The sequence below is a fragment of the Dromiciops gliroides genome, chromosome 1, assembly GCF_019393635.1.
Source record: "Dromiciops gliroides isolate mDroGli1 chromosome 1, mDroGli1.pri, whole genome shotgun sequence".
Classification (NCBI taxonomy): domain Eukaryota; kingdom Metazoa; phylum Chordata; class Mammalia; order Microbiotheria; family Microbiotheriidae; genus Dromiciops; species Dromiciops gliroides.
Window position 1 is genome coordinate 629,760,429 of NC_057861.1, and position 25,016 is coordinate 629,785,444.

The following is a 25,016-nucleotide window of genomic DNA, read 5'->3' on the forward strand; positions in this document are numbered from 1 at the left end:
CTCATCTCTTCCTTAACTATTCCCATAACATTGTCTTACTTAAAGTACAATATAGCTCTGCTGTGGGTTTACTGCTATCCAGTGTGCTGGTGCTGAATCAGCCAGCTCCTCAAATCTTCCCCACCACCTCCTTCCTTAATATTGCTAATCATCACATTTGCTGGTGAAGACATCCTGACCTAGAGAAGTCTCCCTGCAAACAAAGCTTCAGTACAAAAGGGTGGCTCCATAGTACAACCCTCCAAACTTCCTTTCTATCCAACAACCCTGAGCTCCAAAGAACCTTCCAGATATCTCATGTGTAAAAAGCATTTTATACAAGTTGATTTTCAGCCTAGTCTATAGTCAGTTAAGGGATCAAGATGGAAAGAGAGAAAGGAAGTAGGGAGGAAAGGAAGAAAGACAGAGGGGTGGCTAAACAGAAAGACAGAGACACAAAGTGGAAGAAAAACCAGAACCCAGAGACATGGGGGGAGAGGCAAAATGAGAAATTCAAATGGACAGAAAGAAAAGGAAGAGATAGATTTTTCAAGGAGTAATATCTCCATTGTGAAGTCTATTCAAGCGTTACTGCCAAAGACAGTAGAATCTGTCCTGTGTCTCACACCCCCATGAATGTAGACATGTCTGACAATATCCCATATATTCAGTGCTTCATAATCTAAATACTGATTTTACATCCATGATCTCACTTTATCCTCAAAACATACCTGTGAGCAAAGCAGGGCTGAGTAGTATGATGTAGTAGATAGAAAGCCAGCCTCAAAGTCAAGAAGACCTGGGTTCAAGTCCTGACTCTGACACATGCTGGCTTTGTGACCCTGATCAAGTCACTTATCCTCAGTGCTCTAGGCAACTCTCCAAGAATACGAGTTAAAGAGAAGGTGTCAACATGATCAAGGGAATTTATTCCCCCTGGGAGTTCCCTATACCAATGAAATCCCAAGTTCATTCTCTATCCCTTATTTAAGGTTTGTAAAGCACTTTACATATACCTCATTTGATCTTCACAACAACCCTAGGAGGTAGGTATTATTATTGTTCCCATTTTATAGATGAGGAAATCAAGGCAGACAGAAGTTAAGTTCCTTTCCCAGGGTCTCACAGCTATGTCTAAGACCATATTTGAGCTCAGGTCTTCTTGACTCCAGGTCCAGAACCCTGTCCACTGTGCCACCAAGCTGCCTATGTAGAGATAAGACAAAAATTCAGAGGTACAGGGAATTACCCAGGACCACACAAGGAATTAGTTGCCAAATCAGAACTGTCACTCAGTCGTCCCAAGAGCCAGCCCAGGGCTCCTTCTGTTATTCCATACAAGGGGAGCCTGTATTTCCATGTGTCTGGGTTCAGCAAATGCAGAGAATGTGTGACAATCTGGGACTTTCAACTAGAGCTGTCTTTGCTCAGTATTATTAGAGTACACCTGTGTCCCAGAGGTAACCTTACATGGGGATGTCAGGCATCCAATTAACCTAAGAGAAACCCTGGATAAAATGCTTCTTCCTGAACCATCAACCCAGTTCTACCCTTGCCCTATTGGGGGGAGCGGGGTCACCAAGGGATGCCCAGAGCACTGAGTTAAGGACGTAGAGATGTCCTTTTTGGACAGGGTCCTCAAAGAGAATAAGAAGTCAGACTCCACAGCATATTAAGCATTGATTGATCAGCTGACGTATGATTGAAAATATAGGCTGAGATTTTACCAGATGATAAATAGCAACTGAGTCATGTTTTACATAATCAATTGGTGTTTAATTAGCTTACAAGGAAAGCATACCTTATTTGTTCCTTAGTTGCCATGGTTACCCTGATAATTGAAAGGGGGAGGTATGTTTTCTAGTCTGTGCTGCAGAAAGCCTGGGCTGGTGCAGAACTGCACATCTATCCACAGCTCCCAAGATATCCTTTATCTGATAGTTCATTTTTAAAAAACTGGCTCCTAGTCATCCTTCCAGACCATGAGCAAGTAATTTCTCTTTTTAGAGCTTCATGTTCTTCCTCTTTTTTTCCTCCCGTTATAACCCAGCACCCAGCACAATACCTGGTACACAGGAGATGCTTGATAAAGGCTTGCTGATTGATTGATTATATGATCTAGAAAATGAAGGAGTTGTATTACTTGGTATCTATGTTCCCTCCCAGCTCTTGATTAATTGATCAATCAGCCAACAGTCATCTATTAACTATCTACTATGTGCCAAACACTGACATTAAGGATGCAAAGACAAAGAAGGGAATGATCCCTCTTGTAGCAAACCCCCTACGACTAAATTGTGGGAGAGAATGGAGGTGGGGAAGGAAATAGATCCAGAGTGAATAATTAGAAAGCAATGAATGATCTCAAAAACATACCCACCAAAAAAAAAAAAAACCCTTGTAGACTCTGTTTGCATAGCAATCTGGCAGCATGAAGTAAAAGTTACAAATATAATCATACCCTTTGACACAACAATCCCATTGTTGGGAATATACCCTTTCAAGTGTTATCAAAAACAAACAAACAAAAAATGCCATCTATTCATAGATTTTTATAGTAACATTATTTGTAATTGCCTGAAAAAGAAAAGAAAAAAACTGAAAATAACCTAAATGTCCAACAATAGGAGAACGTATAAATAAAAATCATGCTGCAGTGACTTAATGGAATGGAATACTATAATGCAATTAAGAATGACAAGTATAATTAATATAAAGAAATCTGGAAAGACCTTGATGAAATAAGAAAAGGAAAAAACAGCAGAACCAGAGAAGAGTACAATCTAAGTGACCTTATAAGAGCCAAAGTGAATAGAAGGGAATGGATAAGCAAATATTCTGAACTGAGACTTAGAGAGAGTACCTGAGAAACTAATAGGACATTTTATGAGAGAAGACCAGAGAGAGAAGCTAGACCTATGATTTCATTAATAGAGAGGCCTGCCAGGTAAGAAACCTTCCTTTACCAGTGCAGTGGCACCTTTTTTTAATTTTTCAACTTAACATCTTAGAGAGTTAAGAGCACTAAGCGGTTATGTGATTTGCCCAGAGTCACACTGCCCAGTCAGTATGTTTATCAGAGGCAGGACACATCTAGCATTTTATGGACTTTATGTAAAAGCTGCAAAGTACATTTAATTAGGTGTAATGATGCTTGATATTGGGTTTGTTTTTTAATTGATTAATTTATTTATTTTTAGCCTTTTTTTTTTTTCAATTTTGAGTTCCAAATCTCTCTCCTGCCAGCCAGCCCCTCCTCTACCTATTGAGAAGGCAAGCAATATGATATCAATTATACATGTAAAACCATGAAAATCATATTTCTATATTAGCTATCACAAAAAAGCAAGAAAAATAAAGCAAAAAATATATTTCAGTTTGCACTCTGAGTTCATCAGTTCTCTCTCCAGACATGAAGAGCATTTTGATCATGGTCCTTCAGAATTGTCTTGGATCATCGTATTGATCAAATTAGCTAAGTCTCTCACATCTCTCATCATTATTACATTATTGCTGCTATTGTGTACAATGTTCTCCTAGTTCTGCTCACTTCACTCTGCATCAGTTCATATAGGTCTTCCCAGGATTTTCTGAAACCATCCCCCACATCATTTCTTTTAGCATATTAATATCCCCTCAGTTTCCAATTCTTTCTCCCCACAGAAAGAGCTGCTATAAGTATTTTTGTACATATAGGTCCTTTTCCTTTTTCTTTTATCTCTTTGGGACACAGACCTACTAGTGGTATTGCTGTGTCAAAGGGTATACACAGTTTTATAGCCCTTTGGGCATAGTTCTGAATTGTTTTCCAGAATAGTTGGAGCAGTTCACAACTCTACCAAACAATGCATTGTTGTTCAGTTGTTCAATCATATCCAACTCTAGGTGACCTCATGGACTTTTGTCCACGGGGTTTTGTTAGCAAAGATACTTGAGTGGTTTGCCGTTTTCTTCTTCAGTGTGCCCCCCATTTTGTAGGTGAGAAAATGAGGCAAAGGTTAAGTGACTTGCTCAGGGTCACAAAGCTAGAAGTGTCTGAAGACAGATTTAAACTCAGATCTTCCTGACTCCAAGCCTGGTGTCTGTTTTTCCAAATCCCCAGCCACTTAATGTTGTTAATAATAAACCATTAAAAACACACACCCATCTCTAGTTTTGTACTTTATCAGGCACTTTGTTGTGGATCCAGTTGCCAAACAGACTCATCTTTTCCCTGTGATATTTTCTTCAGACTAATGATAAACTGAACACCAGAGGGAGTTCATACATAAGGGGATAGATGCCAAGGAACAGGAGCCTAGAATGAATGGAAGCAACACTGCCCTGAACTTCCCACTTGGAAATATGGAATTCTAGTGCACATCCAGTGCCATTAAGGTACTGGTTACTGCCATTGGGCAAGTCCCTTCTTCCCCCTCAGTTTCTCTAACTGTAAGATGAAGCAATCTGATAGGCTGTTCTCTAAAGTTCCTTCCAGATCTGACATTGTATAATTCTATGTGTGCATAAGGGGATAATTGAGAAGTCCCTGCTAATAGTCCACAGGAAGTAATCCAAAGGGAGGTGGCTCTGAGCAAGCTTCTCAGTCTAACAATGGCAGAGCAGATACAACTACTGTGACACCAGGGTATAAGCCCCAAGCCTGTATCCATCTCCTGATTCTATTGGACTTGAGAGCAGAGCACTAGCATTAGCTCACCCATGCATCTAAAAGTTGGGTGCAGCTAAGTGGCTCAGTGGATAGAGCATCAGACCTGAAATCAGGAAGATTCACCTTCCTGAGTTCAAATCTGACCTCAGATCCTTACTAGCTGTGTGACCCTGGACAGGTCACTTAACCTTGTTTGCCTCAGTTTCCTTGTCTGTAAAATGGGCCAGAGAAGGAAATGGCAAACCACTTCCAGTATCTTTGCCAAGAAAACACAAAATGGGGGTCACAAAGAGTCAGATGTGACTGAAATGAATGAACCACAAAAACAGTTCCATGCTTAGGATTGTACTTTTGTCCACAGGAACCTGCTTTAAAATGTGCTAGAGGAAAAGAAGATGGCATATTGTAGAAAGTAACTAGCCGTCAGAAGATCTGAGTTCTCAACCCAGCTCTGCCACTGATTTTCCATGTGAACTTGGACAACCCCTCTGGAATTTAGTTTTAGGAGATCCTTTCTAGCTTCAGTATTCTTTGGATTCTCCAGGTAGATAGGCTAGGAATCAGGTTGCCAAGTAGGGGTCAAGGAATGGTAGTCCAGGAGGGTAGTATGGAGATGAATAAAAAGTGTGAGCTGTGCCATCAGGGATTTTCTAATCCAATAGGGAAGGTGAGACATGCTTAGAAGCAGTGTGAGATCATAAGAAATAAAATTCAATAGGAATGGAGTTAAGGTGCTACAAGGGAAGGCTGGGGACCTGCATTCCAATCCCAATTCTGACAACCTGTCTGACTAGAAACCAGTCTTTTAGCCTTTCTGAGCCTCAGTTTACTCATCTGTAAAAAAGGGATAATATAATCTTTGCTCAGCATTCCCCAGAGGATGGAGATTTGTTTCTAAAGCTATAATGTGCTATGGAAAAGCCAGTTGTTGTTATCTTGGTAACACAAGTCAGAACACGATCCCTTGTGCAATGGGATCAGGTCATCTTTTTTTTTTTTTTTTTTTTTTGGTGAGGCAATGGGGGATAAGTGACTTGCCCAGGGTCACACAGCTAGTAAGTGTCAAGTGTCTGAGTTCGGATTTGAATTCAGGTCCTCCTGACTCCAGGGCTGGTGCTCTATCCACTGCGCCACCTAGCTGCCCCTTGGGATCAGGTCATTTTACTCTGTGACAGGTAGGATATGAGAGATACAGGAAGGGAAAAGACATCGTCCCTGCCCTCCAGGAGTTTACATTCTATCAAAGACAACTTGTACATATAAATATACATAAAAAATACAAAGGATTGTGTGTAGAGATTGGTGGCGATCAGGAAAAGCTTAATGTAGAATGGGTATTCTTAAAATTTTTCCACTTGTGACCCCTTTTTGCAAGATAAATTTTTATGTGACCCCTGATATATAGGTATATAAAATAGGTATACATAACCTTATACTTTTACCAAACCTTTTGTGATTCCCACATTCAGTTACACGAGCCCATATGGGGTAGTGACCCACAGTTTAAGAAACATTGACATAGAAGATGGTGCATAAATTGAGCTTTGAAGGAAACTAATGATGCTAAGGGGCTGGCTGTGGGTACATTGTACATTTCAGAGAAGGGGAAATCGAATGAAAAATGAGAAAAGGGTGAGAGAAAGATCACTTCTGACTCGGAGTAAGCCAGGAAAGACATCCTTTGAGCCAGATCTTGAAGAATTGTTAGGCCTGGAGTCAGGAAGACCTAAGTTCAAAACTGGCCTCAGTTATTTACTAGCTATGTGACCCAAGTCATGCCACCTAGATTTTGTTTGCCTCAGTTTCCTCAACTATAAAATGGAGAGAATATAGCACCTACCTCTCCCGCTTGTTGTGAGGACCAAATGAGGTAATTGCAAAATGGTTATCATTGTGTCTGGTTCATAGTAGGTGTTATGTAAGTGCTCACTAGGAGGAGGAGGAGGAGGAGGAGATTTAAAGTGTTTTACAAACCTTAAATTGTGGTATTGATAATGATGACGACAACAGTGATGATGACAACAGTGATGATGGTGGTGGTAGTTATGATGATGATATGATGATATAATGGCAATAACAATTTCAGTTTCTTGATAGGCAGGGATGCCTTTCCAGATCCTCCTATAGCCACATTCATTGCCTAGATATAGGGCTGACCCTGGGTTCAAACACTTCCTCCATCTTTTCTTCTCATCTGGACTCTGGTACAGAATCTTATGACTGCCTAGGTTCATTTCCAACTATTGTTCTCCTTAACTTTGACCTGCACCTGGTTCGAGCATGTTAGCATGCTGGTCATCCTTCTGAACTGCGTGACCTTGGGCATGTTCCAGCCCTGTGAGGATGTGGAATGCCAGTCAGAGCGCTGCAATATCCTGGAGGTAAGATGGGTTCTAGTGAAAAGATTCAGAATAGGGGTCAGGGCACCCAGATTCAAACTGTAGACTTTGCCAGTCACTAACTATGTCACCTTTGATAAATCACTTCCTTCTGTGGTCTCTTTTTCCTCATCTGCATGATGAAGGGCTTATACTAGATGGTGATTAAGGTCCCTTTCAATTCCAAATCCTTTGATTCTATTATCCCAGATCCCTACTACTACTAAGAGAACTCCCTACCCCAATGATGGAATTTGGTAAGTTGAGCTTAAAAAGCAATTCCCATCCTTATCTAGACCACTTATAAACTGAGGGATAAATATAGTCTACTTTCAGTTATTCCCCAAAGATTATACAAAAGACATTAGGGTACAGCTATGGGGTCCCAATGTGACTATTCTTTGTTGATCATGTGCATTGGTTTTAATAATTTAGCACCATCATCATACATATATTTAATAAATAGTAGAATTAGTGGGCATTTTTTGAGTAGAATATGAGATGACCAGCATACAAGATGGGGTGTATGTGGGGAGAGGGAGAAAGGAGGGTCAGACAAAATTTTCCATAGACCAGTCCCTTGACCTTGGTCCAAAGACAAAGTGAGTGTATAGGGCTTGGTCATCTGCTCCTCTGTCCCAGTAAAGAGAGGAGATCCTTCTCATCACTCTCTTTTCCTTTACCAATTTAGGCCTTTGATGACTTCATCTTTGCCTTCTTTGCGGTGGAAATGGTTATCAAGATGGTGGCCCTGGGGATCTTCGGCCAGAAGTGTTACCTGGGAGACACATGGAACCGTCTAGACTTCTTCATCGTCATGGCTGGGTCAGTAACCAAAACTCACAGACCTCATGGGAGCTGGCATCAATCCATCAACCAGCAAGGATCTGTTAAGCACCCACTGTGTGCCAGTCACTGGGATAGGTAGAAGGGGTAGAAAGATAGACAAATGAGACAACCCTACTCTCAAGGAGCTTATAAACCATGAACACATGTATAAACAAACATCCACCTATATCCACTTGCATCCTCTCACCTGTGCATGGACATAAACACCCATTCACAGGCATGCAAGCACACACATTGCCATAGTCATATATAAATGCACACATATTAGAGCAACTGAGTCATGCACCTACCATCCCATCCATAATCATATTCAGTAGTTTGTCCTGGAAGCCAACAGGTGTCAGGGACAGCTAGGTAGCACAATGGATAGAGTGCCTGGCCTGGAGTCAGGGAGACTCATCTTCCTGAGTTCAAATCTGGCCTCAGACATTTACTAGCTGTGTGACCCTGGGCAAGTCACTTCACCCTGTTTTCCTCGGTTTCCTCATCTATAAAATGAGTTGGAGAAGGAAATGGCAAACCACTCCAGTGTCTTTGCCAAGAAACCCCAAATGGGGTCATGAAGAGTCAGACTGAAAAATTACTCTACCACAACAGGTGCCAGCCTAAGGGAGACTGGTCAGAGAAACTCATGCTATGTAAGTTGCTTCTCATCTGGGCAAAAGTCTCTGTGAAATAGGGAAGAGGAAAACTGAGCCAAAGGGAGGGAGACAGCACCTCTCCTCTTTTTTAAATACATTTTTCCGACATATATTCTATGAGAACCAACTGTGTATAGGTCCCTGTGCTGGCCCCCAAAAGTCTGGGAGCCAGATAAGCAATATCTTGCCCTTGCCCACCACTCAACAAGCTTAGCCTAATAAGGAGATAAAATGGTGACACAAAACAAAGGGGTGAGACCAGCTAATCTCTAGAGTCCCTTCTAGCAACAGCATGGTATTTTTACTCTTCAAATGTCCCTTCTAACCCTTTCATTCTCTATTCCAAGTTGCCTTCCAACTCTGACATTTGCTGGCTCTAGAGGTTCAAGTGCTTGGAAAATTTATAAAGTACCTGTAATCTACTCCCACCTTACCTCCTCCTCTTAGCATCCCTAACTTCCTTCAAGTTTCACCTCCTGTGATGCCTCTGATGAGAATCTTTTCCCGAACTTCCTGGTTGTTAGGGTTTTAGCCTTTCTCCTCAAATTATCATGTACATACCTATCTGCATACATGTCATATCTACCCCTCCTACTGCCTTGAGGGCAGGCAGAGTTTTACATTTGTCTTTGTATGCTCAGATCCTAACACATAAGTTCATTTGCAGCATGAAGCAATGGAAATCTACTGGATTCTGGAATCAGCAGAGCTGGGTTTGAATCTCAGCTCTGCCACTGAATATGAATGTGCCTTTGGGGTAATAACTTAACCTCTCTAGACCTCAGTTTCCTGAAGTGTAAAACGAGAGGGTTGCACTGGATAGCCTGTAAGGTCTCTCTTAGCTCCAGACCTGTGGTCCTAGAATGATAAATTAGAATAGTAAGATTTTTTCTTTCAGTTCTTAAGACAGTGGTCTAATAACAATGGCTTGTGCAGTTGCCCAGCAGCACACTCCTTCTCCACCTTCCCCATCACATGGCTTCCAGAATCCCCATTGTCCTCCCCCTCCCTCCAGGTTTGCCTGCTCTTTCTTTGCACAGAGTACCATGGGATGACTTCTTTGCCAAAAGACATTGGGAAACTATTTCTGAGCTTTCTGGGCTAGTGGAAGCCACAATAGCTTGAGGCCCAGTTGTAGTCGCTTTCTCCTCAGTCCGGGGGTTGTAGACGAATTGGAATTATTCCGGGCACTCCAATGAGCCACAGAATGAGGATTAAATGCACGCTGTCCACCCCCGGCCCAGCCTCCCTAAGTGAGTTGATTACACTAATAACAGAGTTATGGAGGGAGGAAAGTGATAAGTAGGGAAACGGCAAAGCAAGCTACAACTCTGAGCTGCTGCAACAGATGGTCATGAGATTTTCTTGCAGCAAATTGCTTCTGCCTAAACAGCAGAAATTTTAATCCCTGGCCCATGTCCAGGAGGAGCATAAAGAAGAAGGGAAAGTGGTCTACCAGCAATAATGCATCCTCTACCTCAGGGATGTTGGCTGCATCAACACCTCAGATTGTGTGTGTGTGTGTGTGTGTGTGTGTGTGTGTGTGTGTGTGTGTGTGTCGAGGGGGTTGGGGAGAGACCTTGAGATCACCTCAGGACCGCTTGGTTCTGCCTGCTATATTATTCTGAGCCCAAGAGCCTATACAATACTCCTGGTGTAGAGTGGTTCCCCATAAAGTAGCATCCTCATGGTCATAGGAATACTGTTTGTTGTTGTTCAGTCATTTTTCAGTGATATATGATTCCATTTTATTTTTTCTCTCTTTTTTTTTCTTTTTGGAGGCAATCAGGGTTTTAAGTTACTTGCCCAAGGTCACACAGCTAGTAAGTGTCTGAGATGAGATTTTAACTCAGGTTCTCCTGACTCTAGGCCGGTGCTCTATCCACTGCACCACCTACCTGTCCCATTTGGGTTTTCTTAAAAAAGATACTGAGGGCCTCTAGGTGGCGCAGTGTATAGAGCACTGGCCCTGGATTCAGGAGGACCTGAGTTCAAATCCAGCCTCAGACGCTTGACATTTACTAGCTGTGTGACCCTGGGCAAGTCACTTAACCCTCATTGCCCTGCCAAAAAAAAAGATACTATACTGGAGTGGTTTACCATTTCCTTCTCCAGCTCACTTTACAGATGAGGAAACTGAGGCAAATAGAGTGAAGTGACTTGTCCAAGGTCACACAACTAGTTAATGTCTAATGCTGGATTTGAACTCAGGAAGATGGGTTTTCCTGAGTGCAGACATGGCACTCTATCCACTATGCCACCTAGCTGCTCAGGAATGATACTGTGTCAAACTATTTAAGACATGCTTTCATGGTTTGGGTATGGGTAAATACAATCCCAATTTATAGGTAAGGATTATATATGACAGGGATTAGGAAGGAAATGGAAAGCATGTCATACGAGGATCAATGAATGAATAGGAGTTGTTTACCCTGGGGACAGAAGATGTAAGGGGATTATCATAGCTCTATGCAAATATATGAAAAACTAACACATATGGTCAAGGTATTATATTGTTTCCACTTAACCCAGAGTAAAGAACTACAAGTCCACAGAAATTACAGGCTTGCTGATTTTGCCTAAGGAAGACCTTCCTAACAATGAGTGTCCATTGGGAATAGAGGACAATGCTTTGGGAGGTAATGAATTCACTGTCCCCAGAAGTATTCAAGGCAGGGATGGATGATCAGCTCTCAGTGGTATTTTCAAAGCTATTGATTCATAGAGTGGGAGAGTTAGACCAGGCATTGCCAAAGATGCCTCCCAGCTCTGAGAATTGAGGATGCTAAAGTAACTTTCTGTCACACAAGTAGCATGAATGAATTTATAAAAGCAAATTTGGGGCTATATTGTGGGAGGAAAAAGAGGCAAATAATACCTAGCCCTTGCCTGAAGCTAGGTGATACAGGGCAGCTAGGTGGTATTGTGGGTATAGCGCTGGGCCTGCAGTCAAGAAGACCTGAGTCCAAATATGGCCTCAGACACTTATTAGATGTGTGATCCTGGACAAGTCACTTAACCCCTATTTGCCTTGGTTTCCACACCTGTAAAATGAGGCTATATAATAGCATCTACCTCTCAGGGTTGTTATGAAGATCAAATGAGATTATCATTGTAAAGTTCTTAGCAGAGTGTTTGGCACATAGTAATCATTATAGCTTTTTTCATTACTGATAGTCACAAATAGTAATCCTTTAAATTTTAAAAAATTGTGATTTTATATATACATATATACATACATACATACATACATATATATATTCATTAGCACTCACAAGAATCCATGTGTTAGGTCCAGTTGTTATCCCCATTTTGCAGATGAGGAAACTGAGCCTGTCAGAGATTAACTGTGACTTGCCCAAGGTCATATAGTTGGTTTTTAAGTCAGGATTCCAAATTCAGGCCCTCCTGACGCCATGTCCAGTAACCTTTACACCAGTTAGCAACTTCTAATGGGATACAAAAAATAAATTTTGAACTAACTGATCTCTAATATTCCTTCCAGTCTGACACTCTATGTTCTGTGTTCTAAGGTTCTTTCCAGCACTAACACCCTGTGTTCTATTTTCTAAGGGCCCTTTCAGTTCTGCCATTCTGTGTCCCATTCTAAGGACACTGTCCGGTTCTGACATTCTCTGCCCTATGCTTCTAAGGTCCCTCTAGCTCTGACCGTCAGTGTTCTATGTTCTAAGGGCCCTTTTAGTTCTAATATTCTGTGTTCTAGCATCTGAAGCCAGGTCTGCAGTGACCCCTGCAGCAGAAGCCACTGCAGAAAACATGTATAGCCCCAGCTCAGTCCCGGTCCCCAGGGTGGCATCCTGACAGCTGAGGCCTTTGGCCTGTAGTCACTGCAATTAATGCATGTCACTTAGCAAGGGTTTCAGCTCCATCCAGGCCTCTCCATCATTATTTTTTTCTATGCATGGGCTCAGCGTTCCATGCTGGCAGCCTCAAACCTAACGATGTCATCTTCCAAAGAGAAGAAGGCTTTAGTGCTATGCTCTGGGCTGGCTCCAATAAATCCATCCAATTAGAGGGAATCTCTCTCTCTGTACCACACACCTTCGAAGCTTCCCAAAATGGGAACATTTACTCACTTGGCACATTTCTATGTCTTATGAGATATATCCGTAAAGGATGCCAGGACTGCAGTTGGGCATCTCTGCAGATTGGAACAGGCCAGCTGGGAATGAGTTTTCCTTAAAGAGTCTCTGAGCATGATTCATCCTTTGGGTTTTGAGATGTCATCCTGCTGTGCCCTCCTAAGCCAGCCCCAGAATCTCAGAGGAGGCCCAGATTTAGTACAGGTCCCCCAGAAGATCACTCTACTAGACATTTCTACCCCTGCTCCTAGCTCTGCCCTCTGGGACAAAGCAGAATAAGTCTGATCTCTCTCCCAGGTAAGTGGGACCAGAAAAAGTTCTTCCAGTGCCAATGAAACATTGGGAAGGAAGTCTAGATCCTAGATGTGGTCGATGAATTGGGAATCTGCCTTGCCCTGACTTTCCCACCCTGCTCTGCTGGACATGGACCAGGAGCAGATAGGTATTCATAGAACCATTGTCCCTGGCAGTACCATAAAGCTCCCCTGGGATCATCTGCCAGAGTTCAATTAGGAGAAACCAATGGGAAGAATGGGAGCAGTGACTTATTAGGCTGAGGTCATGGACCAAAGGGTACTATCCTAAAGTTAAGATCATACTCAGGAGTAGAGGATCTGAGACTAGTCATCGGGCATGGCCAGAGCAAATAAAATATGCTCAGGAACCTCTTGGGCTCTTGGGTTCCTCCACTCACAAGAGTTCAAATGTGGGAGCCAGACTGGAAAGCTGTAGATCTGACACAGGAACCCCACCCCAAGATGGCCCCAGGGTTTGGACAGAGGCTCAGAATATCTGCCTTTGGTCTGGATACAAAGACAAAAGACAGGAGCCAGGAAGAGCTGGATAAGCAGTGAGGGAGAAAGACAGGAAAACAACACACCCTTCTGAAGTTTACCAGTGGGTTTCTCCTTGGCCGCCCAATGGTCCCTTCTCTAGTCAGTGTGCTGTAGTGAGAGAGGTCCAAGCCAGTGAGGGGTGGAGGTGGGGAGATAACAAGAAACCTTGGCATTACTTTCAGTGAGCCATGTGACCTTAAGCACTGTATCCCCCTGTCTGGGCTTCAGTATCTGGAATTCTATGAAATGCAACCACTCATGTGGAGAACTTGGAGCAGGGTCTGTGTTTTCCAGTGATTAAGGAAATCCCTAAACAAGTGCAGGGATGGAGGTCAGCGAGGAGAAACAGAGTATGGCAGTACCCGCCTGGTTCCGTGTCGGGAGGCAATGGGACATAAAGCAAGATCCAAGGGGCCAAGACAAAAGGGAAACAGTGGTTTCCACAGCAGGGATAATCGCAGAGTTGAGAATGTTCATACTAAGATCAGGAAGCCAAAATTGATTGTCAAGCCAAACAGTTGATTGTCTGTTTCCAGCCAAGTATTTTGTTTTGTTTTGTTTTGATGTTGTTGTTTCTATTGTAATTACTTGTTCTCCCCACCCCTGGGTAGTACTGCTATGCCAGCATGCTCGTGGTCATGGGCATGGGTAGGTTCCGCCAAGCTTCCTGATGACATCACCCTGGTTCATAAATATTGCTGGTCTCTCTGGCTGGCTTCCAGCATTAGTCCTTACCCAGAGGGCTCGGCAATTGTTCACAACCCTGGATCAGTCAGTCTATCAACAGGCATTTATTAAACACCTGCAATGTGCCAGGCACTGCGCTTAGCCCCGGGGATACAAATACAGAGAATTTGGCATTCCCTGCTCTCAGAGAGGAGCTGACGTCTCTTTCCCAGTTCTGTGAGCAGAGCTAGGGAACCAGGGTCACAGTTGTAAGATCACAGATATAGAGGGAGAAGAAACCTTAAAGGCCATCTACTTCAACCCCCTGCTTTCACAGATAAGGAAACTGAGGCCCAAAGAATGTAAATAACTTGCCCAAGGTCATACAGGTAATAAATGGAAGAGTTGGAATCTGAGGCCAATCCTCTAACCCCAAATTCAGTGCGCCCTTTCCACTGTACCACATTTTTTTTGTTGTTTAGTCATTTTTTAGTCATCCCCCATTCTTCATGACCCCATTTGAGGTTTTCTTGGCAAAGATACTGGAGTGATTTGTCAATTCCTTCTCCAGCTCATTTTACAGATGAGGAAAATGAGGCAAATAGGGTGAAGTGACTTGCCCAAGGTCACACAGCAAGTACATATCTGAGGCTGGATTTGAACTCAGATCTTCCTGACTCCAGGCCCAGAGCTCTATCCATTGAGCCACCTAGCTGCCCTGAAAAGCTCAGAAACATTGAGAAGCTCTGGACCATGATAGACCTTGGTTAGGTTCTTTCCTAAATCTCTTTATTTGTAGCCCAATTGGCAAATATCCTCTTCTGAACCTTAACTTAGATGAATAAGGCTTTTCCCTCCTTACTCTTCCCACTGACATATTCATATTTCCTGCTCCTCCCACTTCCTGAACAACTGCAGTTGCTCTCTAACTGGTCGCCCTCTCTCTAGTCTCCCTTCCCTACCTAATTCATCCTGCACTTAATGTATAATGTGAGATTATTATTTAAAGCATCCATTTGATCATTTCACTCCCATCCCCAAGTACCTACACTGGCTCCCCATTGGCTGCAGGATGATGTCCCTACCACCCGGCCTAGCATTTAAAGCCCTAAACACCTGAAGGTCATGTACCTCCCCAGCCTTACCCTACACTGCTGCCCAGCACTGATCTGCCTCATAACCTGGAGCTCTGGGGGCTGCCTCCACTCAGGAATTCAGTGACTTCTGCCTCTGACTTCTGGTCTGAGCTGATCTCTCTTTGCCTCTTTCCCTCCAGCATGATGGAGTATTCCCTGGACGGACACAACGTCAGCCTTTCTGCCATCCGGACCGTCCGCGTTCTCCGGCCACTCAGGGCCATTAACAGGGTGCCAAGTAAGTCCACCGTGGGTTTCCATAGCCCAGGCTCAAGAGGACTGGGCAGCTCAGCTGGAGGGGCTTAAAAGTAGTACCTGTGGGTGCAGAGCTTCTCTCCCAGGTGCCCTACCAGCTTACCCTTTACTCTTGCCATTCCCTAAGTCCTTCTCCATCCCCTCTCTATCATATTATCAATGTCAGGGAGTTGAGAAACTTACTTGTGGCTTTTGCAATGTCTCATGGGTCCATGGGGCCTTCCTGTTGGGATCTAGGCTCTAATAATGATAGGATAAAGCCAGTGATGGAGCAGCTGGAGAGAGAGGAAGGAGAGAGGCTGGGGCCATTCAGGACATGGTTTTCAAAGGAGACAGACTCTCTGTAACTAGTCCTTCCCCATCTGAACTATGGTCTCTGCTGGCCAGGCAGACCAGTCAGTAGAGCAGATTTTTCTTTTTTAAAAAATGTTATTTTTACTTCAGCTTTTTGTTTTTTACATCCTCTTCATTGCTGAATCTACCCTCCTCCTCTCCCGTCCCCTTCCCAGTGAGTCACAGGGGCAGAGACTGTGACTTCTTTTTTTGTTGTTTGTTTTGTTTTGCGGGCCAATGGGGGTTAAGTGTCTTGCCCAGGGTTACACAGCTAGTAAATGTCAAGTGTCTGAGGCCGGATTTGAACTCAGGTCCTCCTGAATCTAGGGCCAGTGCTTTATCCACTGCGCCACCTAGCTGCACCGAGACTGTGATTTCAATGGTTACAGCGAGATGCCAGATTAGGAAGCTCCCTCACCAATCCAGGCGGCCATTTCTCAGCACCCCTCAGTCTTGGAGAGTCACCCAGAGCACTGAGAGGTCTGTCGACTTTCCCATGGTGTGAGAAGTTGGACTTGAGCTCAGGACTTTGCTTCCTAGCTCCAAGGCCAGCTCCATATCCCCTACATTGTGCTACCTCTCTTTCTCCTCTAAAGAAGATTGTAAAAGAAAGAAAAAGAACATAGTTCAGAGGGAAAGGGGAAAAAACCCTAGAGATGCATTAAAAGTGTCTGACAGTATGTGTAGTATTCCACACCCATGTTCCCCCACCTCTGCAGAGATGGGAACCAGGTCCAGTTTCTCAACTCTGCTCCAGGGCTGAGCTTGGTTGTTATAATGATGAGAGGTAAGTTTATTCTGTTGCTCTTGTTGTTCTTTTCATTTACATTGTTGCAGCTATTGTGTATACTGATTTGCCCATTCTTCTTACCTCACTCTTGGAGCAGATAATTCAGACAGTCAAGTCCTGGGGCTACAGGGTCATGGGTATAGAGATGGAAAGCACCTGAGAGTCTATCAAGCCTCACTCCTCATCTGCAAAATGGAGAAACCATGACCCACAGACAATAAGTAACTTACAGGAACATGGGATCATAAAGTCAGAGCTGTTCTTATGTGGTAGTATAGGAATGGCTGAGCTTCATATAGTACTTAAAGCACTTTGAGATAACAGTTAGAATGGAGAGTTGACCATCAGTTATAACTTGGGGAAAGGGTAGAAGAATGAAAGAGAAAAAGAAGGGGATGGAGAGAGAGACTGAGACAGAGAGGGACAGAGACAGAGTTACAAAAACAGAAAGAGAGGTAGGAAGAGATGGAGAAGAGAGGAGAGAGAGAAAAAAAGACAAAGAAAGAGGTAGGGAAAGAAAGAGGAAAGAGGGAAGGAGAGAAAAAGAGGGGGAAAGAAGAGGAGGGGGAAGGGAGACAAAGAGAGATACAGAAAGAGAAAGAGGGATGAAGGGCAAAGATTGAGAGAGAATGAAAGCGTATATGAGAAAGAATAAAGAAGGGAAAGAGAAATAACAAAGAGATGACAGAATGAGAGGGAGAAAGAAAGAGAATGAGAGAAAAGACAGGAAGAGAGAGATGGGGAGAGAAGGAGGGAGGAAATGAGATACAGAGAGAAAGGGAGACAGGGGAGGGAGAAACAGAAATTGAGAGAGAATTAGTGAATAAGCGAGAAGAGGAGAGAGAGAGAGGAGGAGTGGGGGAGGAAAGAGAGAGAGAGAGAGAGAGAGAGAGAGAGAGAGAGAGAGAGAGAGAGAGAGAGAGAGAAAGTTACATAGAGAATGTATTGGAGAAAAGATTCTCAAGGCAAGAAACGGCTTTCCTTTTGCAGACTTTTAAGTCATCTGGGTACCAGTGAGGCACAGTACCCAGATAAGGAAAGAATGCTGGACCCCAAATCAGGAGAAACCTGGATTCCAAAGCCACCTCTGACACTTTATTAGCTATGTGACCCAGAGTCAGCCATTTAACCTTCTGATTTCCTCTTCTGCAAAATGGAGATACTTACACCTCCCTTGTAGAATTGTTGTGAGAATTAAATCAGAAAAAGTATCTCATTCATTTGCTGAGCCTCAATGTGCTATCTACCTAGGAGTTATTATCATGTTACCATATTATAGTATCAGCCAGCATCACCAAAGATGACACTTGAACCCAAATCTTTTCTTGACTGCAAGGCCAACACTATCCACCCTACCTCTGTATCCCAAAGCACTTCAAGTACTAGAGGAATATCAGCTGTTCCAATATGACCACCCAAGAATAGCTCTATTTCTGTAGCATTTTAAGATTGACCAAATAGGGGCAGCTAGGTGGCACAGTGGATAGAGCACCGGCCCTGGAGTCAGGAGGACCTGAGTTCAAATCTGACCTCAGACACTTAACACTTACTAGCTGTGTGACCCTGGGCAAGTCACTTAACCCCAATTGCCTTACCAAAAAAAAAAAAATTAAAAAAAAAAGATTGACCAAATGATTTCCACATATAGCCTTGTAACTAAAGAGAATGCAATTATTATTATCTCCATTTTATAGATAAGAAAGTTGATTCTCAGGGAGATGAAATGACTTACCCTGAGTCAAGAGCTAGGGAGTGTGGGATCTATGATTCAAACCCAGGGCTCTCCTGCCTCCAAGCCCAAGGCTCCTTCCTTCCAGTATACTAGAATACCATACCACAACTACTTCATGTCACAAAGATTATTCCTTAAACAGCTAGAAATTAACTTTCGTGTGTGTGTGTGTGTGTGTGTGTGTGTGAGAGAGAGAGAGAGAGAGAGAGAGAGAGAGAGAGAGAGAGAGAGAGAGAGAGAGAGAGAGAGAGAGAGAGAGGGGCCCTCCCAGAGCCCTCTGGTTCTATCTGAAGAATAAATAGAGGCCTTGTCAAAGATGGCCTTTAAACTCAAGAAAGTCAAGCAGATTCAGCTCCATGGAGAACGTCCTGAGGCAGCTACATGTTTGCCTACATTTCAGAGCTGAGCAAATGCCAACGTCTCTCTGTAAGGATAAACCCCACATGGGACCCTGCTGGCTTTTATCACAACGAGCCAGGGTCTAACAGATCACAGGAGTCCACTTAGGCCCAAGAAAAACTGTCACGGGATTTTAGAATTTGAAAGACCTTAGACTTTATCTCGTCCACCTACTGCATTTTACAGAGAAGGAAACTGAGGCATAGACCTGACCCAAAGTCACACAGGTAGTAAGTGGCAAAGCCATTTATTGACATTAGAACTGAGGCTTTCCAACTCCAAATACATTGCTTTTTTCACTACACTACGCTGCCTCTCTCTTGTGAGTCTGTCCTTTGCCAGTTCCAAAGTTAAAGAACCTTACCAATCCTGAAATAAAATTCCCACTGTACAGTCTATCCTGCTGTCTGTATTCTTTATGTCTCTGTGGTCACTGATGGGGGCCTTTAGCTTCTGGATTAGTGTCTCATCCTCACAGGACCAAGTTCCCTTTTATATCCATTATTTTACTTGCTTCATGTTCATTAACTCCACTTGTCTTCTATAAACAAAGTGGGAGTGGGGGGTGGGGGCAGGACTCATATGCATGTCTTCTGCCAGGTCTGAGGAATAATACGGGCAAAGACTGAGGTATGAGAAAGCCAAAAACTATCCTTTGAGTCCATTTCTTTATGTCATAGAAAAAGACCGGAAAGTGTTGATATCATTTAGTCTTAGGCGGGTCATTAGAGACTAGCTAATCCAACTATGTCATTTTACACAGGTGGAAATTGAGGGCCAAGGAATTTATATAAATTTGTCAAGGTCACAGAGGTTATGGGTAACTTTCCAAGGCATCTTCCTATTCCATTCCACTGAGCTCAATGACTTTGTCCCGAAGACCTGCTGGATTTTTCCCTATCCTGGAAAAACTTATCAAAGATTATAATCCGTTCAATGAATAGCATCTTGGCTATTAAGACACAGATCCTCCAATACTTTGAATGCTGTTCCCTGGACCCCTCCTTCCTATCTTGACTGTGCGGAACACTGTGGAAGTTGGGATGTGAACACCTCTAAAGCCAAATCCAGTTACCACACAAGACCAACCCCTCAAGTACTAGAGTTTTCTTTCTGACACTCAGCAAGGTCTTGCTTCATGTTACCTTTTTCCAGGCTCTTTAATTATCCCAACCAATAATCCCAATGGATACAGTAGACTCTGGATTAGGAAGAACTAGCCCAATGGCCCTGCCAGCCTCACCATAGCACCTCTGTGGAGGGGCCCAACCAGCATGAACAAAGAGGATCTGGCTGAAACCTGCCTGATGCAAGACAGGGTCAAACAATGTCATAGCCTGAGGGAGTCTCATGTGGCCTCCACATTGTACACCTGAGAACAGCTGAGGTGATAACTCTTCTAGGGTCACATGGCTAAGAACTGATTTTTCTGAGACTGGAACCCTGGTGTAGTCAAGAAGATCATCGAACCCATTCATGGGGATGGCAGGACCAAATAAAATCTATTCTGTTCGCATCAGAGTGAAATATACTATGGGGAGCTTGTGATTTTCAATCCCTGAGAAGCCAGGAGCCCTTTCTCCTAATGTAATTGTGATGTGCAGTGGAATTAGCCCTGGCTGTGGAATTGGAGCACGTGGGTTAAAATCTTGGCTCTACCATTTCTCCCTATGATACCTTGGACAAATCCCTCAACCACTCTGTGCCTCAGTATCCTCATCTTTAAAATGAAAGGATTGTGGGAAATGAACTTTAAGGTCTCTTCTAGCTCTAAATTTATGACTCTGGGATACTTCGAAGAAAACTCAGAGTTCTGCATCAGTCAAGATGGAGCCTGGGGGCACAGTGCAAGGCAGGGAACAGTATTCAAAATAAAGAAGAATCTGTGGTGTAGCAGGCAAGACTCCATTCACTGAATGGCTTAGGATCTGAAACGACTTTTTTTCAGGGTTGAGAAAACCCCAGCAGGCCTTCAGGACACAGTAATTGAGCTGAATGGAGTGGAATTGGATGGCACACTTTCTATAGCTTCCTGAAGCTTGAGGTTAAATTCCTATTTTTGTAAACGTTAGGACTTCCTCATGGGCAAACCAGGCTAGAAGAAAAAGAAAAAGACAGAAGACTTTATACAACTTGTTATTTGGAACAGATATCTATATATACAATTTTAAATCTAGTCCTTTGTCCTGACTTCAATGGCTTTCCCCAAAAAATATCTAGTTCCATGAATGAATCTTTTTTTAACTCTGAATGTGTGTGATAAGCTGTCCAATTTTTTTTTTGGTACACATATTTTAAAAGAAGAATCGACAGATTCCACTTCATCCCAGGAAAAGTGAGATAGTCAGTCAATCAACAACCTTTTTATTAGCTTCTTAGTCACAGTGGATAGGGTGCTGGGCTTGGAGTCAGGAGGACCTGAGTTCAAATCTCATCTCAGATACTTACTATAGCTGTGTGATCCTGGGCAAGTCACTTAATCTCCATTTGCCTTAAACCACCAGAGAAGGAAATGGAAAACCACTGTAGTATCTTTGCCGAGAAAAATCCATACGGGTTCACAAAGAATTGGACATAACTGAACAGCTGAACAGGAACATGCCTAGCATTGTCCTGTGCATTTTCAAGATTCGAAGTCTAGGCATAAGGAAAAGATAAGAAAGTGGAAGCTAACAATCTAAGAACAGTTTGCTTTCAGAGTCCCCCACAGAGCAGAGAACTCCAGATGTTCTGAAGAAAAGTCATCGCCGCCTGATTCGTCAGCTGAAACACCTCTTTTCTGACAACTGCATGACTGACAGGGAATATCATTTCCACTATGGTGTGTGCCAACTCAAGTCTTGGACCTTGGACACACACCCTGTGGAGAGAGACCTTGGCTCTGCTAAGGTTCCCAGAAGAAGGCATCTAGTCATACAGTCAACCCACAGGCCAGCAGAAACTGTATGGCAATGGGAAATACAACAGCCTGGATGGTTGGATGACTGGATGGCTGGCAAGAATCATCCATCCATCTGTCCATCCATCCATCCATCCATCCATCCATCCATCCATCCATCCATCCATCCATCCATCCATCCATCATGTAAAGTTTACTGAGCCCTGCTTTTTGCTTAATTCTGTATTTAGCTGGGTGAGGATGAGAGAGGGTGGGACAAAACCAGAAAAAAGAGGAAGAAGAGACCCATACCCCATCTTTAGGGACCTTATAGTCAGGGGAATATTAAAAAGAAAACAAGTTATGCCCCTCCTTACAGTTTGAGGGAGACAGAGAAGTGTCTCTGGAACAGAGACAGTCTCAGGAAGGCTTGCCTTCAGGAAGTTAACCCTCCAGCTGGGGAGACAAGCTTCAAGTACATGAAACAGTGAGGGACCCAGGGCATTGTGCATGCGCACATGTATGTGTGAATGCATGCATGCATGTGTATGTGTGTGAGAGAGAGACAGAGACAGTGACAGAAACTCAGGAGTAAATTGTGTACTATAGATACCAAATGTTACAGGAATTCAGAAACAAGAGAGATCACTTTAGGCAGAAAGAATTCCTGTGAGACATGAGACTTGGGCTGAGCATAAGGCCCCTTGTCTTCTTTTTGCTCCCTGATACAAGGGACTCCTTCCTCATTTTTTCCTTTTTAGAGAAAATCCTCATTCAAATGAGCTTCCTTTAAATCTACCTCCCACCAGCTGGGACCTAATGAGGCAATAATGTCTTTCATCACAGCTTTATAAGTTTGTTGTTGTCTTTTTATCTTTTTAAATATTCTAGAGCATTTCAGTAGAGGAGTTACTGGGCATGAAGTCAGGAGTCCTGTGTTCTAATCCCAACTGTGTCACTAATCCACTGTGTAACTTGGACATATCTGGACTTCAGTTGCACTATATGCAAAATGAAGGGTTAGGAGACATTATGATAAAATGACAAGATCCCTGTTTTGCGAGTCAAAAGACCTAAGATCCAGTCCTGCCTCTTACCCTGCCTTTGTCACCTTGGACAAATCATTTAACCTCTGCAGGCCTGGGTTTACTTTTTTAAAAAGAGGACATTGGACAGGATGGCCTTGAGGTCCTTTTCAGCCATAAATCCATGCTCTTTGGATCCTCTGATCACATTGTCTTGAGGCCTCCACATCTGACATTCTATGAATTTGTGATTTCACCTTTGGGTTTTTAGAGAGGTATCTAGGTGAGCCATTGGATAAAGCCCTGGACCCAGAAGGAAGGTGAGGAAGGGAAGAAGAAGACAAGTTCAAATACAGCCTCAGATACGTACTAGCTATGTAATCCTGGGCATGTCACTTCACCTCTGTCTGCCTCAGTTTCTCAGTTCATCTGTAAAATGGGGGTAATAATAATAATAGCAACGACTTCCCAGAATTGTTGTGAGGATCGAATGATTGAATATTTGTAAAGTGCTTTGCACACCTTCGAGCACTAAGTAAATTCTTGTGTTTGCTGTTATCCTTATTATTTCATCTGGGAAGCAGGATGTCCACCTTACCAGACTATAAGTAATAAGGGGCTTCCTCTGATTCCCTCCCCACAAGTTTGTATAATGATCCACCCTCATGACCAGCTTACCTAATAGAACCACTGAAGTGAATATCGGTCCAGTACCTGAGTCCTCAGAGAAATTAGGCCTAATAAATAACTTGGGTGAAAAATTGACTAGCCAAATAAATCCTACTCGAATTTCAAGGCCTAACTCAAGCTGTATGTCTTCCAGGAAGCCTTCTATGTCTACTCCAGTCCACCCTGAACTGACCTTCAATGGTCCTTATTGACTTCACCACATAATCTGTTCACTGCATTCCATATAATGTTAATTGCCCTTTCAGGTGTATGAGTCTTGTTTCCCAAATAAAATGGAAGATGTGTTTCTTTCCATCTTATATCTGCACCGGGTAGGGCATACTGTTGGTACTCAATAAATACTGTAGAATACAACTTTCTATTTTCTCTCTCTCTTTAATCTCCCTTCGCTTAGTTTTATATTTGTGGTAGGGATGGATGATTCCACCAGTATCTGAGGACTGAAACAAATCCTAATGGGTCTTGGGAGATAATCCTCAGGACCAGTTTTCCCGTCCCCAGAGGGAACGGTAGCCAGAATAGGCATTTAAGTATGGACAGCTGAAATTACAAGGAAACAAACACATCAGCATTCATTCCCATATATGTACGTGTGTAAACACCGCACAGAGATAGGAAGATAGAAATGGAATTAGACACCATCCCTGCTCTTCTTTTGTTGTTATTGTTATTCAGTTGTTCCTCATTCTTAGTGACCCCGTGGACCATAGCACGCAAGGCCTTTCTGTCCTCCACTATCTTCCAAAATCTGTCCAGGTTCATGTTCATTGTTTCCATGACATTATCTATCTTTCATTTTGCCTTCAATCTTTCCCAACATCATGGTCTTTTCCAATGCTCCTCTTTGAGTCTATTGTCCAGTAGAAGGTCACAAGATGTAGTTTATTACTTATAACAAAGTATCAACCTTGCCAGGTAAATAGAGGTCAAGCAATTCTCAAAGGAAAAGAAAACCATTAAGTACAAGAAGTCTCTTTTTCCTTTATGTTACTTATAATAACTTCTCTCATCTTATCTTCAACAGGATTTAGGAATCTTGTTCTTTGAATAATGTCATTCACAACTCATTGTTACTTATTAATCCCCTATATCACCCAAGTTTTACTCTCCCTTATCCTCAGAACACTGGGCAGCTAGGTAGCTAAGTGGATAGAGCACTGGGTCTGGAGTCAGGAAGACCTGAGTCTAAATCCTGCCTCAGACATGGTCTAGCTATGTGACCCCGGGAAAGTCAGTTAACTCTTTTTGACTCAGTTTCCTCATATGAAAAATGAGTTTGGAAAGGGAATGGCAAAATAATTCAGTATCTTTGCCAAGAAGACTCCAAATAGGGCCACAAAGAGTCAGACATGGCTGAAACGATTGAATAAGTCATCTCTAGGTACTCTACCAGAAATAAATGGCATGCCTTCTTTCAATAGAATGACTGGTGTTTTTATATTACATTAGTGTTTTCAAAGCCTTTTCCTCACAACTCTGTGAAGGAGAGCTAGTATACAGAGCTAAGCTACGTGGTACATAGTGAATAGTGTTAGGTCTGGAGTCAAGAAGACCTGAGTTCAAATCTGGCCTCAGACACTTACTAGCTATGTGACCCTGTACAAGCCACTTAACCCTATTTGCCTCAGTTTCCTCATCTGTAAAATGAGCTGGAGAAAAAAAAAGCAGCAAACTA

The 25,016-nt window shown here is 43.0% G+C and overlaps 1 protein-coding gene across 5 annotated transcripts in view; it reads left to right on the forward strand.

The window, feature by feature from the left end:
* The window catches only part of CACNA1H (calcium voltage-gated channel subunit alpha1 H), a 440,720-nt gene that overhangs the window by 255,030 nt on the left and 160,674 nt on the right, over nucleotides 1-25,016 (forward strand). For all 5 annotated transcript variants that reach the window (XM_043977864.1, XM_043977865.1, XM_043977861.1 and 2 more), the window contains exons 3-5: nucleotides 6,900-7,011; nucleotides 7,700-7,833; nucleotides 15,380-15,477. In XM_043977864.1, the coding sequence (XP_043833799.1) occupies nucleotides 6,900-7,011; nucleotides 7,700-7,833; nucleotides 15,380-15,477 (344 nt within the window). The remainder of the gene's footprint in view (nucleotides 1-6,899; nucleotides 7,012-7,699; nucleotides 7,834-15,379; nucleotides 15,478-25,016) is intronic.